At 35.3% G+C, this 15094-nt stretch overlaps 1 protein-coding gene across 1 annotated transcript in view; it reads left to right on the top strand.

Moving 5' to 3' along the window:
* Positions 1–12296, top strand: part of Slc12a2 (solute carrier family 12 member 2) — an 83147-nt gene extending 70851 nt beyond the window's left edge. Inside the window, exons 22-27 of the mRNA XM_048357905.1 lie at positions 475–597; positions 3090–3201; positions 4694–4780; positions 5840–5975; positions 6604–6671; positions 9542–12296. Coding sequence (XP_048213862.1) covers positions 475–597; positions 3090–3201; positions 4694–4780; positions 5840–5975; positions 6604–6671; positions 9542–9677 — 662 coding nt within the window. The 3' untranslated portion in view covers positions 9678–12296. The remainder of the gene's footprint in view (positions 1–474; positions 598–3089; positions 3202–4693; positions 4781–5839; positions 5976–6603; positions 6672–9541) is intronic.
* The last annotated feature ends 2798 nt before the right edge of the window (positions 12297–15094 follow it).

The following is a 15094-nucleotide window of genomic DNA, read 5'->3' as shown; positions in this document are numbered from 1 at the left end:
TGGTCATTGTAAGATGGTATTGGTATATCTTCAACTCCCTTCTGCTATTTGTAATACTGACAGTAACTTCTTTATTTTTTAAATAAAATGCTGTATGAGCTGTAAATCATTGAGATTCTGGAGGGCAAAAGAAATATTTTCACACAGCAGATATAAACTTTATTTGTCCAGTTAGCCTAAAGTGTCTTCACTAGCAAAGTATAATTTTTGGAGTGGTATTTAGAATTACACTAACATTCATCAGAATCTTTCATCATATTAGAAAGCAAGTGAGATAATTTGGGTGAGAAATGCTATTATAAGAAAGTATCAACATTTTAAAGTATATAATAATAAACTACTGCAAGCTTATGATGGTTACCATATATAGTCACTTGTATAAAAACGTTGAAATATGCAAAACTAGGAAATTACAGAAATGCAACAAAAGGACTTCATTTACTTCTCTCAGATCTTTTTTTCTTGGTCCTTTAGAATCCAAAGGCCCTGTTGTACCTTTAAATGTAGCTGACCAAAAGCTCCTTGAAGCTAGTACACAATTTAAAAAAAAACAAGGAAAGAATACTATTGATGTTTGGTGGCTGTTTGATGATGGAGGTAAGATCATTAGTATATTTTTTAGATAATTTAAAACTTACTGTATATGTGAAAATAGTACTAAAAATGGCATGTACTTTGCATCTGTAGATGTCACTCAAGTTTGTTAACATTCTCAAAGAGCATGATTTAATTTCAGACTCAGTACTAGTTGTCATGTCTTTAATAGTGTAGACCATTTTATAGAAAGGTCACTCCACTTTGTCCACCATGAGATGTTTCCTTGCAATTAGTTTTAGGTTATTTGTTTTGGCAGAATATCACAGAAATGGTGCTGTGCTTTTCTACAGCAGGGTAGCACTGATGTTAATCTGTCCTGACACTTTGGAGTTAATTTGAACCATTGAGTCATATGGGTTTTTTTGCCAGGTTTACTCACTGAAAAGTTGCTTTTATCTTCCTCTTTTTGATTACAGATCTTTGTGAGGTTACTTTGAGGTTATGTTAATAACGCTATCTGTCTTTAGACTAAACACATTTATTTATATCCACTGATGTTAAGAAGCTGTTGTGCTATTGTTGTGTTGGTTGTCAAAAGGTGAAGTGTCGGGCTGGGGATATAGCCTAGTGGCAAGAGTGCCTGCCTCGGATACACGAGGCCCTAGGTTCGATTCCCCAGCACCACATATACAGAAAACGGCCAGAAGCGGCGCTGTGGCTCAAGTGGCAGAGTGCTAGCCTTGAGCGGGAAGAAGCCAGGGACAGTGCTCAGGCCCTGAGTCCAAGGCCCAGGACTGGCCAAAAAAAAAAAAAAAAAGGTGAAGTGTCCATTCCCACCATTCCTTTTTGTTAGTTGGCACTTTATTATAATGAAAATCTTTCTCTTTTCTATCAGTATTTGTTTATGGATTGTTCAGTATTACATAAATTGTTACTCATTTGTTTTGATGTTCCAGTTGCCCATATTTAGCCAGTAAGATCTCCCTTAACTGCTGTGTCAACTTGTCATGCCCACACACTCTTGTAGTTGCTTTCAAAAATAATATGATTTTGCAGGTTCAGTTTTGTACTTTTATACTTGGTCAACATAACCCATGAATGAACCTTTAGTCCAGCAAGCCCTGGTTTGGTTAAGTGGAGAATAGTAAAGATCAGGGTATTAAATTGGCTGTGGCTGCCAGAATATTACTGTTCCCAGGCCCTCTCCCTGGGAAATATACCATATACATATTTGTGTACATATGACATTGGATAAACATCTCCAGTCTTGTCTCTTTCACCTGTCAGTATGAAGCCTGAATCCTATTAGAATCAGTAAATCTGTTTAGTTCTTCTATCCTGCCTATATGATTCATTTTCTTACTGCCAGGCTTCTCTCCCATTTGATCACACTATCTGAAGATCCCTAACTATTGAGTTTCCCTTCTTATTCCCTAATAGCTTTTGGACTGAAAGAGTCTTATTTGTATTGAATTGTGATAGACCCCACTTTTGGGCATTTACCCAAAGGATCACAAACAAGGCATTACTAAAGCTACCAGCACAGACATGATCATAGCAGCATTATTTACCATAGGTAAAATATTGGAACCAACCCAGATGCCATGCCCTTCAGTAGATGAATGGACCAAGAAATTGGGGTATATATACACAATGGAATTCTATGCTTCTATCACAAAGAATGATGTTGTCCCATTCATAAGAAAATGGAAAGACTTAAGAAAGTCATGCTAAATGAAGTGAACCAGACTCAAAGAAACATGAACTCTATGATCTCCCTCACTAGCATATGTCTAGGATAGTTCTAGCAGACAATCACAATAGCTCAGTAGCTATGTACATATGATCACATAAAGATGACACTAGCAAAATGATCTCCAAAATGTGGGCCCAAGTAGTTTATCATTGATACTGTTATTTTTAATGTACTATGTGAAATTATTTTTCTCTATTCATCTTTCCTATGATTTAGCCCCTTTTGCCACTTGTTTGTATTTGATTCTGGGTATTTTATATATGTTTGTCTGAATTGGAGAAGGGAAGGAGAACATTAAAATGGTAAGACAAAGGGTAAAAGGCGAACCAATGCAACAGGAGTACTTGCAAGACAATATGTTGTAAGCTAACTCTATAACTTGAGGGGGGGTTGGTGAAGAGGGCAGATGGGAGAAAAAAAGAGAGAGGGGGTAATAAGTTGGGCATACCTAATGTATGTAACTGTAACCTCTGTGTGCATCACCTTGACAATCAAAATAATTTTTAAAAGGTTGTAACTAAAGATTGAGATACTAGGGCTGGGGATATGGCCTAGTGGCAAGAGAGCCTGCCTCATATACATGAGGCCCTGGGTTCAATTCCCCAGCACCACATATACAGAAAATGGCCAGAAGTGGCGCTATGGCTCAATGGCAGAGTGCTAGCCTTGAGCAAAAAGAAGCCAGGGACAGTGCTCAGGCCCTGAGTCCAAGGCCCAGGACTGGCACAAAAAAAAAAAAAAAGAAATTGAGATACTATCATTTTAGTAAATGATTTGTTATATTTTTATAATTTAGGTTTGACCTTATTGATACCTTATCTTCTGACTACCAAGAAGAAGTGGAAGGACTGTAAGATCAGAGTATTCATTGGTGGAAAAATAAACAGAATCGACCATGACCGGAGAGCGTAAGTTTGTTTTAAATTAATCTAATACCTCTTTAGTAGGTTTGTATATATTTGATAGAATAAAACTTAGTCTAAGAAATACCAATCACATTGCTCTGTCTTATACTGAAGCATAAGATTAATGTAATGGTGCTTGATTATCATAGTATACATTTTATAGGGTAAAATATAGACAGTCCAAAAATATCATTCATGTTACTCTGTCTTATACTGAAGCAAATATGACAAAGCCTTTGAAGATCTGTCTACATGTTCCTTTCCATTCATACTTCCTATTCCTCCAAATATACCTTCTATTCAGTGTGTCCTTCTGCACATGTGCTAAACATGTTTGTAATTTCAAGCTTTGATGTCTTTGCTTTTACTCATCTTCCTCCTGTTCACAGTTTTCACCACCTGTGTGCGCATGCGCATATGTGTACTTGCCACATTTGGGGCTTAACTCAGAGCCTGGGCACTGTACTATAACTTTTTCACTCAAGACTGGCATTTTACCACTTGAGCCACAGCTCCATTTCTGGCTTTTTGGTGTTTAATGGAAGATTAGAGTCTCACAGGCTTTCCTGTCAGGGCTGGCTTCAAACTGATCCTCATAGTTCAGCCTCCTGAGTAGCTAGGATTACAAGTATGAGCTGCCAGCTCCAACTTCCCTCTTCTCTTTTTAAATGTCCATTCCCTGCCCAGCTCAGTTCTTCAGAATATACAACCCTATTTCATTGTTCTCTTGCTAAGTTATGTTTCCTTCCTGAACCACTGTACATGTGATACCACTTTCTGCCTTGTATTTCTTTTCTTAAATTTGAATTTTTTGGACACTGTAATGCTTAGCAGGTTGTATAGCAGGCCTTTAGGAAATACCCATATTCAACCAGTTGTTTAATCATTTACAACAGTGCATTATGCAAGAAATACTACTAGTGAATTTAACAGATAAATGGGTTGCTTGTCTGTTTCCTAATACCTCTAATTGAAAAAAAAACCATCATTAGTCATAAAATCTTGTTTATGTTTTCTAATATGTTGGAACTTTTCTATTGTTACTAAAGTTTTATTGCCACCCTATATGCCCCCTAAAAGTCAGTTTATTGATGCTTTTCCATTTTTATTCCCACCAGCCAACATCAAAGATAAATGTTATAAACTTAATCTTCCATCAGCTATATCTTCCATTTGGCCCCGGAAGTCACATTTGGACCTTAAGATATGCATTTGTCTTAATTGGGATAATCAAAAACCAATTTTTAAAATATTTTTCTTTAATGTTTATCTGTACACTTTGATTAATAAAATAACTAGTTACCATGCAAATTTCCTCCTTCATCGACCCATTATTGAGTACTGAGGAGAGATTCCGAGAAAATAAAAGAATATATGTAAATGTGGTCTCTATTCAGGTAATTTAGACACCATCAAATAAATAGATTCACCCCAATATAGAATAAAAATACTTATATTCCTCACATACCTGAATGCCCTTCATTTCTTGTTCTAGGATGGCTACCTTGCTGAGCAAGTTCCGAATAGACTTCTCTGATATCATGGTCCTAGGCGATATCAATACTAAGCCAAAAAAAGAAAAGTAAGTTATTGGATACGCACTCTGTACATGTTTCCAATCAGTTTATGGATAGACTACCCAGACATAGATAATTCAGTTACACTAATTACCTAAGTGGCTTTTTTTCTTCCCAGTTGTTAGTTATATGTGGAGCCAACTGATAGTTAACAAACTAGTAGCAGATATTGAAATAAAAATTTTCAAGGAGGGGGCTGGGGATATAGCCTAGTGGCAAGAGTGCCTGCCTCGGATACACGAGGCCCTAGGTTCGATTCCCCAGCACCACATATACAGAAAAACGGCCAGAAGCGGCGCTGTGGCTCAAGTGGCAGAGTGCTAGCCTTGAGCGGGAAAAAGCCAGGGACAGTGCTCAGGCCCTGAGTCCAAGGCCCAGGACTGGCCAAAAAAAAAAAAAAATTTTCAAGGAGGATTTTATTACTGCTTTGCAGGTGCTGTCAGAAAATTGTTAGTGCCACAGAAATTTCAGGATTTTGTAATTTCAGATAGGTTCCTTTTCATAGTCATTGTAAGCATTCAGCTCCCATTCTACATAACTTTTAACTTTTCATTGTTTCATTGCTAGCATAGGAGAATCTAAGAATTTGCATATAGTAATTCCATCAAGAATTCTCCTAGTACAGAAAATGTGTGCTCCTGGGATAGTCTGCCTGAAAACTGTGTAGAGGTTGTAATTGTATTGGTATTTATATCACACAGTTTTTATTACTTTCACATAAATGCTGAGGCTCTGTAAAGATTTCATCTTAAATAGAAAAGAATAAAGTACAATTTGTAATGTTTTAATCAGGAAGAGATTGTTTTATAAAACTGTATAAAACAGATTTGATGTTCAGAGGTGATTTTCAAATCTATAGCAGATTAGAGAGATACTCATGCATGTTCTTTTACTATAGTTTTCGTAAGTTTATATGTAATATTGGGTTTTGTTTTGTTTTGTTGGCTTCTGCTCTTATTCAAAATATTCTAGTACATAATTAACAAGAAATATCTAAGTTATGATTCACTGTGTAAGATCCTCCTGTGATATAAAATGAGGTTATCAGAGTCTTTTTTTTTAAGTATTGTAGCTTTTGATGAGATGATTGAGCCTTACAGACTTCATGAAGATGATAAAGAACAAGATATTGCAGATAAAATGAAAGAAGATGAACCATGGCGAATAACAGATAATGAACTTGAACTTTATAAGACCAAGGTATTCTGTCTTTTTATTCTTTCATTTTTTAACGTTTTGTAAATCATATTTTTATTATTTTTAAATACTTGCACCTTAAACGGCAGTTGCCACTCAGTTTATAAATAAGTGAATCAAAGCTGGGCACTGGTGGCTCATATCTGTAATCCTAGCTACTAGAGACTGAGATCTAAGGACGTGGCTCCAAGTGGTAGAGTACTAGCCTTGAGCAAAACAGCTCAAGGACAGTGCCTAGGCCCTGAGCTCAAGCTCCATGACCAAAAATAAGTAAGTACATAAATCATGATCAGTATAAAAACTTCCTAAGAGATAAAATCCAAACACTACAGTTTGACCTAGGAGATAATCTGTTATGTAAATTAAAGCTGCTATAAGTTATATATATATATATGAAGAGGGAAGCATCCATTTTGTTTCTAAATGGGGAACAGATAGTTGTATTCTACCAAAATTGAATCATGTTTTGCTTTTTTATTTTATGAACTGTGTTTCCTTTTCTTTTTATGGTTTAAGGATTGAGGAAACCCAAGATCTCAACCATCTAGGCATACACTCTCCACAGAGCTTCACTCTTAAATTCTAATATTCAAATTGTCTTAAGAATGATTTTTGTCCTATTTCATTTCAGACATACCGACAGATCAGGTTAAATGAATTATTAAAGGAACATTCAAGCACAGCTAATATTATTGTCATGTAAGTACTGTCTGTATTAGTATTTCTTGTTTATTTTATGAAAATGTATTTTTGTGATTGTTTCAAACAGGGTCTCATTGTGAGTATACATTGCTTTAAGCATAAGGAGATATCATTTGTTAGGAGGGGAACAAAAATCTCAACTCTTAAGTTTATATGAATCTAAGCATTTATTTATTATAATAAGTTATTCTGTTTTTCTTCCTATTATTTACTTTTCTCACCCTTCAAAAATATCCTAACTTTGAAAACATTCCCAACTAGACCTAGGCAAGTATGGAATAAGAAGATCTCATATGAAAATTGGGACCCTAGACAGCTTACTTGTGAAAATAACCCCATAATGCTAGAAAAATAAGAAAAGTAGTGGTGCTGTATATGAATCCTCACCCCCATGTATTCCAGACACTTAACTTTTTATTGTCCTTTTATTGAATATAAATACTGATGCTTACTTTGGTTTTTCTTCTGCTTAACTTGATTAGCTAGGTATTAGTTGAACTCAGATTTGCCTAGGTCTCCAAAAACTGCAGATGATCAGCAACAAACTCTTATTGTACCTTTAATGTTCATTTATGTAGGTGATGATAAATAATAGAAGATAGGAAAGAATAGAAATTTAAGAGTCAACCTTACAGATAAATGGTCACTGCTACCATAATTTGTAAATAGAAATTAAAATTTCAAAGACAAAGTAAAATCCATGTAGAATTATTCTTTAATTTTGTTCCTCCATAGATAGCTTTCATTTTATAAATTCTGACAAAATACCATGTCTCCTGAGCATATACATCAACAAGTGTATCCTTATTTAAAAAGGAGAAATTTCATATTTAGTGTTAGTTACAGATTATGGCTTATAGAATACTTGTTCATTTATGTACAGGAGTTATAACTTATTCGTGAGTTCAGTGATATTGTTGTTGTTGTTCACTGGGGTTTATTGAAATCTGGAAATTTCAGTCCTCTGTTCTTTTAGTTGATTTCTCAGTGGTTAGTTGTAACTAGGTAGTGACTGAGTTGTATGTTTTCCTGTTGGTAGATTGAATATGGCTAAATGTGTCAAATAATTTCAGTGCACAAGACATTGTGTGTGGGTATCTTCTTCACTTGACCAGAGGAAGCTTGTCTACAAAAGCTGGTACAGTTGATAGGCCACACCCTTGTGTTTTGGCCAAGTTCTAAGGAATACTAATCATTACTGTTCCAGTGTCTTTAGATGAGTTATTAGGAAGAGTTTAGTTAACCAAGGTGACGATAGGAAGAAAATCTGGGGAGTGATAACACTAATGAATAATGAATCTTTGGTTATGTAGGAAAGGAAGGGGTAGTGTCTAACCTTAATAGAAGAGGCTATAAGAAAGTAAAGTGAGATCATAGAAAACTAGTTAATGTTGTGTTGAAAGAGAGTGGAGAGGTGAAGTAAAGGTTAATAAACACACACACATACACATACACAACAAACCAAAGCAGTAACAAAAGGCAAAAAAGCTCAAGACAACACAAAACAAATTACATTCAGGTAATCTAGTTAAGAATGTACGTAATAAGAGGATATATCTACAAGAAGACAGTTCTACATGGAATAGAAGGAAAGGCTATAGAAACAGGAAGAAAATATGATTTAAAATTGAGTACTGAAAGGCAGGTGTTATGGTTCAGATGTGATTTTATTCCTGGGAGGTACAAGAGGCTATAGGAATCACTTCCTTTAGGTCTTGGTGAAAAGGCTCTGTCTTTCTCCTCAGTCAACACATACAGCCAGGGAGCAGTGAGTACTTCACAGGCATCCCACCCAGAGTTTTCCTGACCTCTGTCCTTTGGTAATGGGATTCTTTTCTGTCTGGGGAGGTAGAGCCACACACATACCTTCCAACACCCATGTTTTCAAAGTCCCAGAGACCTGAATGTTTACCTCTCGAGTTTCACCTGGCAGGAAGTCACCAGTCTCCAGAATGCCTTGCATCTGGAGCATCTGCTTCCAGTGGCAGTCTATGCCCTGTGTTATGAACCCTCACTGCAATCCACCATCTGTGAAAACAGTGGCTGTCAACCCCATACCTCTTCTGTGCGCCCAGAAGGAAATGCCAAATGTCACCCAATGCAAACAGGCTTCCCAGCCCTCTGCTGTCAATATGAGCTGACAGTGTCATTTCCCACAATTTGATTCTCTGCATGGTCCTGCCAGACACTCCCTTCTCAACAACCTCTTATGACCTGTAATGGAATTCTATAGCAAAATGCTCTGGAGTCATTAAGTCATGTGTTCCTTATCCTGAGACTCCAAAGTAACTTAGTTCTAACAAAGTCTATGTCCCACTCTGAGATGGGGGAGCCACAGAATGTCTTCTTCACCAAGGCTACCTTCTAAAGTGGAGAAGTCAGAGCAATCCTTGTATAGGTATTCAGGCTTGCAAGCTGCTTGGCATTTTCCCACAGCTAGTATTGGCAGTATGTAGACTAGACTGTTTTACTCGGCCGGGGAGGTGGGGGCACTTTGCTGGAATAGTTTCTCTGCTGTTTTCTGCCTCATCACTACCTCCTTTATGGTTTCTTGCTCTCTGTCTTTGTCTATTTGGAATACACTCTTTTGTGACCTCATACTCATTCAGGGAGTGAAAAAAACATGTTTGTAATCCTCCATCTTGTTGTCTCTCTGTTAATCCTAATGAACACATGTTTAAAACTCTTTGGTTTGAAACCCGAAAACATGGGAATAGTGCTAGAACATAGTAGTTGCTGTTCTATATATATATAATTTCCCTGCACTCAGAAGAATCTTGTAATTTATGGTTAATGTTTTGGAACTTAAATTTTTTTTTCTCAACTTAGAGGCCACTACTCATTATCTTCCTTCTTTTTTATCCCAGGAGTCTCCCAGTTGCACGAAAAGGAGCTGTGTCTAGTGCCCTCTACATGGCATGGTTAGAAGCTCTGTCTAAGGACCTGCCACCAATCCTTCTAGTTCGAGGGAATCATCAGAGTGTCCTTACCTTCTATTCTTAATTGTTCTACACATGACTGCCCTCCAGAATGGTACTTCAGTGCCTAGTGAAGTGACTGAAATCTTCATTGACACACTAACATCACAGTGGCAAACTGTGACTTTTCTCTCAATATTTCATTAATTTGAAAGCACACAGGAAAGTTACTCCATTGATAGTGTGTGAGGACTTCAGTTCTGGTCAATTCCATATCTCAGTCTTAATGAATGATGATTCTTATTGGACTGCAGCTCATGAGAGTAAAGTTTTCCTTTGCTACTTGAATAGCAATAAAAGTGTGTTATTTTTTGATTGATGAAAAGAGTACAAAAAGCCTTTAGCCTGAGGTGCCTTCTGAAATTAACCAAATTTCATCCATATATCCTCTTTTATAAATTTATAGACTGTCAAACTCTGCCTTTTAGATACTTTTGGTTTTCGTCTCTTCCACCTTAAAACAAAAAAGACACTGCTTTTCATCTTTCATTGACCAATTAGTGTTGAGTACTGTATGTTTTCTATTACTTTTGTAAAAGTATCTGTTAGATACTTACAGGTGTGGATTAGGGCAAGCTAATGAAAAAAAGTTTTTAAATATATCCAAAAAGTGGACCCAAGGTTAGGTTTCTGTGAGTATATAAAAACGTAGAGCTAGGAGAAAGTGGCCCAAAATACCTGTATTTGAAACTTAAATGAAGGTTGAAAATTTACCTATGTACTTCTATATAGTATGCTGAAAAAAAAAATCACATCATTCTTGAAACAGAAATCCTCAAGATCATTTGTATTTAAGAGATTTATCCTGATCTAGAATTTCCCTCAAATCTGAGAGACCCACTAAGGAACAGATTTTTTCTGGAGGAAATTTAGACAAATACTGTAATGTAATAGAATATTTCAATAACACTACATGGGATTTCACTCCACCATCCTTTATAAACGTTAAGATATTTTATTAAATGGTTAAATGGACCACTAGTTTCTTAGTGAAATGTTTTTAGGCTTAATTCATTTAATTGTCAAGTATAGTTGGTCTTAATACACTCAGGTTTGAACAGATTATTGTGAACATTGAAATTTAAACCATTCTTATTACTTTAAAATTTGTATCAAGAGAAACTGCCAGTTTGAAATGTCTGTTTTGACATCATAGTCTACTAGTCTACAGTTTGGGCAGTGCATAAGTACTGTTATTAAAAGCTTTATATTCAATATATTAATGTGAAGTTTTTCATTTTTTATTCAAGGAAGGATTTCCTAAAAACATTTCAAGGGATTTATAACTACATATCTGTGTGTATGTATATGTACATGTGTACATATAGATGCATGAATATGCATACACAGATGCAAATGTGTCTATATAATAAAATTTATGTTTCTGGAATTTTACAGTGATCAGGATTCATTAATTTTTTTGTTTTAGTTAAACATGTTCAAAATCAGGTCACCAATTGCAGATTACACGGAGAACAAAGATAATTTGAAGGACATAGTGTAACTTTTTACACAGCTACCATCCAGTTACAATGTCAAGAACGTCTCGTGTAAAGTACCACACAGTGTGTTCACCAATAAGCTCTAATGGTAGAGAACTTGTACAGGGCTCATGAATCTTACTAGAAATCTATAAAATTGTTCCTAGTGGTGCAGTATTTTTGCTGCATGAGTATGAACTACATATAAATTGAAGATCAGATCATTTAAATTCAGAATATTAATAAAATCAAACAATTGATTTTATACCATTTTTCCTACATCATAACTCAGCATTGTTCCATTTGTTGCAGGTTTTGTTTGGGGGAAAGGCAGTAGATATGTCATAATTTTCATGAGCATTGTTATGTGTGAACTTCTAAATATACTAGGGCATGAACTGAGTGCTGCTATCTTGAAATATGCACAGGTACACTTAATTTTTATTGTTTTAGGTTTTTCCCATTCAGGAAAACATCTGTATTACAAAAACCAAATGTCATGCATCATGTGTGTATAAAGTATAAAATACATCTAAACATGCATAATACAGGAAAGGTAATACTGTCTAAAATAATGTAAGAAGCTTTTCACTTAATAAAAATGCATTATTTTCACTTAACACTACACCAGGTCAAAATTTTTCAAGATTGTTGTAGTGCTCTAAAAATTTCAGCAATCCTTAGAGATGCTAGCTAGTGTAAAGCTTTTTTGCTTTATTTATGTTGAATTTTGATTATTTTAATGCCAAATTTTTATTATTAATCATTGGTGATAACTCATAAATAATTTTGCCATGGTACTTGAGTTCATTGTTATATAGGTAAAGAATTCAGTGGGTTCAAAGAGAATGTTGGTGTTGAGCTAATTATTAACAATTAAATCAAATATTTATTTGTTACATTATTTCTTTTGTATTTTAGGTTTCCTTTTACAACCTTTTTTATATTGCTTTCTGACATTACATGTTTTTTAAAGCTATAGAAATAATTTAAAGATTTGCGCTCTGGTGGATGATTATCTACTAAGGTTGAAGACATCATATTTTGATATTACTGTATTATAACTGTCACACAGATGCTTTTCTAATGTTTTAACCTTGAGTATTGCAGCCACAGTTTGTACAGAGGTTACTGCAATAAAAGAAGTGGATTCATTCAAACTATTTATTGTCCTTGTATTTTACCTGTGCTATAAACTATGCTAGCTTTGTGATTTCATCTCATTAGTGTCTAAGTAACTTTATATATGTGTATAAATATATGTACATATATTCATATATAAATTTATATATACGTAATATATAAATTTATATATATTTATAAATATATGTACATATATTTATGCACACACACACTTTGGAAAAATTGTTTGGAATTGTGCACTATTCCTAGGCCTTTGGAATGATCACTGTTGATTCAATGACCAAACTGTATAATGCTACTCATTATAATTGTTTTAAGACTGAATTTAGCACTTAGCTTTTCTAATACTGCTTGTCTTGGGCCAGATCCTTCATTTATGCACAAGGGTACTAGAAGATTAAAAGGGATTCATGTTCTCTGAAATAATCTGATTATTTTCCTAAGATTTTTTGCTAAGCTGATTTACAGTTTTGCAAAGTATTTTCCCATTTTTCATTTAGAACTTTTGGTAGGTGTATTACAAGAGAATTGCCGATTCTCTCTCTCACTCTAGCTCTCTCTCGCGCTCTCTCTCTCGCTCTCGCTCTATCTCTCTATCTCTCTCTCTCTCTCTCTCTCTCTCTCTTCCCCCCCACCTAGGATTACAATATAGTGGTGCAAGTCCTAAAATGCAAGTGGAATGTTACATTTAGTTTAGCCAGTTGAGATAGTAAAAATACACAAAATATATTGGTGGGGTAACCAATTTGACTTTTTTTTAGTTTATTCAAATACCAAAGTCTCATTGTCTTTTATAGGTTTGATGGCAGTGTCATAAGTTTGTTTTAGATGTGTGATAAGCCTTTCAGATTGTCTAATAAGTGGCAGCTTTCGAACTTGCAGCCCATTTCACCCTTAAATCTAACCTTGAATTTTGTTAGAATAAGAATTAGAAGCTGTTATTTCAAGGAAAACATTAATCTGTTGCCTTTTAATGTGTAGCCTTATTCTCTTTACAGATCAGGACACTATTTCCTAAAACAATAGTGCCAGATCAGCACACATCGTCTCATCTGTGTATCAATACAAATTTTCAATGTATACTGCCTATGTCCAATATGAAAATAAGCTTACTTTTTTTTAATCCATGTGATAGGGTTAGTGAGCTATCAATATTAGATGTAAAAATCTAATAGTGCTTGCCAAAATTTCCTCAGAATACTGCTGAAATCTTTGTGGTGAAGAATTGAGATTTTTATCGTGAAAGACTTCAGTCTAAAGAACAGTTTATTGAGTGGCTGTATATTCAACTCATATCTTTAAAACAACAAAGAGTTTTAAAATTAAGCATGCAGTTTTCACATTTTCTACTTATGGAGTTACATATAACATTAAGTGTTACTCATTCTTTGTTTGTTTTTACACTTTAAATAAAATGATGCGCCAGCTAAATCATTTTGAAGGTGATTGGTCTGAAAAGGATTAATCCTTCTGTGAATAACCAATAAGCCACAGTTATTTTTATTTTATATCTGCAAGTTTTGCTTAAATCATTAATTTATAAGAAATGTAGAGGATAAGGGCAATTTTGGAATGGAGGAGTGGGGTTTTGGCAGTGGGATGGAAAGTTACTCTTTAACGAGAGTTTTGTGGGTTGTGCAAGATTTGCCTCTAGTATTAAATCTCTCAGGCCTATGTCCTTTAAAGAAGTGATGGATAATGAGGAATGGAAGTCACTTTTCCCTGAATTTATAAAACCTGTTGATTAAATCAACACCTATTAGCTACATGGTCTCAATCTCAGAACTGTATCTCAGGGCTATAACCCAAATCTAAAATCACCTATTTGGGTCTTCTATAAAGAACAATAATATTGTTTGTTTAACGTTTACATAAACTTGGGTTCATTGTTTAAATATGATAGTAAAGCACAGGTCTGTTATATTGTGAAGCCCTGGTTAGAGCTGAGGTTCTCATAATGTCACTATTTAGCATACATGCGAACTGATTGCAGGCTTATACCTTGCTATATAGATAGCTGGCAGTGTAACTATATGCCTATGCATGAAACCCTAGATTCTTCCTCTAGTAGAGACAACACTTCATTTCTATTCTAAGTGAAGTCTTTACATGTGTTGCTTCTCAGTACAAGTACAGCCTTCCCTTTTTTGACTTTGTTTTTGTCCTTTCTTCCAAGATACATATTTCCGGGCTGGGAATATGGCCTAGTGGCAAGAGTGCTTGCCTCGTATACGTGAAGCCCTGGGTTCGATTCCTCAGCATCACATATATAGAAAATAGCCAGAAGTGGCACTGTGGTTCAAGTGGCAGAGTGCTAGCCTTGAGCAAAAAGAGGCCAGGGACAGTGCTCAGGCCCTGATTCCAAGGCCCAGGACTGGCAAAAAAAAAAGTCCAAGAGACATATTTCCATCTCCACTTACTGTTGACTCAGCTAATTCCCTCTTTTCAAATTACTATTTTCATTTTTCATTGTTTTGGGTCTATGTCCATGGCAAGGACAGAAACCAAAGTTGACTAACAGAAAAAAGAAGTCCAGGAAAGAATCCGAATTGAGCAGGGACTCAAAAGTATCATCAGGGTTCGGTGTCTACCCATGCCTTCTCTTTAGTGTACCAATTGGGACTTGACTCATAAAGGGGATGGCTTCTGGGGAAAATAAAAACAAAAGCCATACTCAGTTCTGGCAGTGTAACTTCAGTGAAAATGAACTTAGGTCCCAGTAAGCTCTAACAGAAGTTACTAGGGAAGGAATTCTAAAATTTGGCTTAGGAAATTTGATCCCTCTGATTCAGTCATAGAATCAGTCTTTGATCAGGAA

Source organism: Perognathus longimembris, chromosome 11 (genome assembly GCF_023159225.1).
Source record: "Perognathus longimembris pacificus isolate PPM17 chromosome 11, ASM2315922v1, whole genome shotgun sequence".
NCBI lineage: Eukaryota > Metazoa > Chordata > Mammalia > Rodentia > Heteromyidae > Perognathus > Perognathus longimembris.
This window is presented reverse-complemented; position numbering and strand designations above follow the sequence as displayed.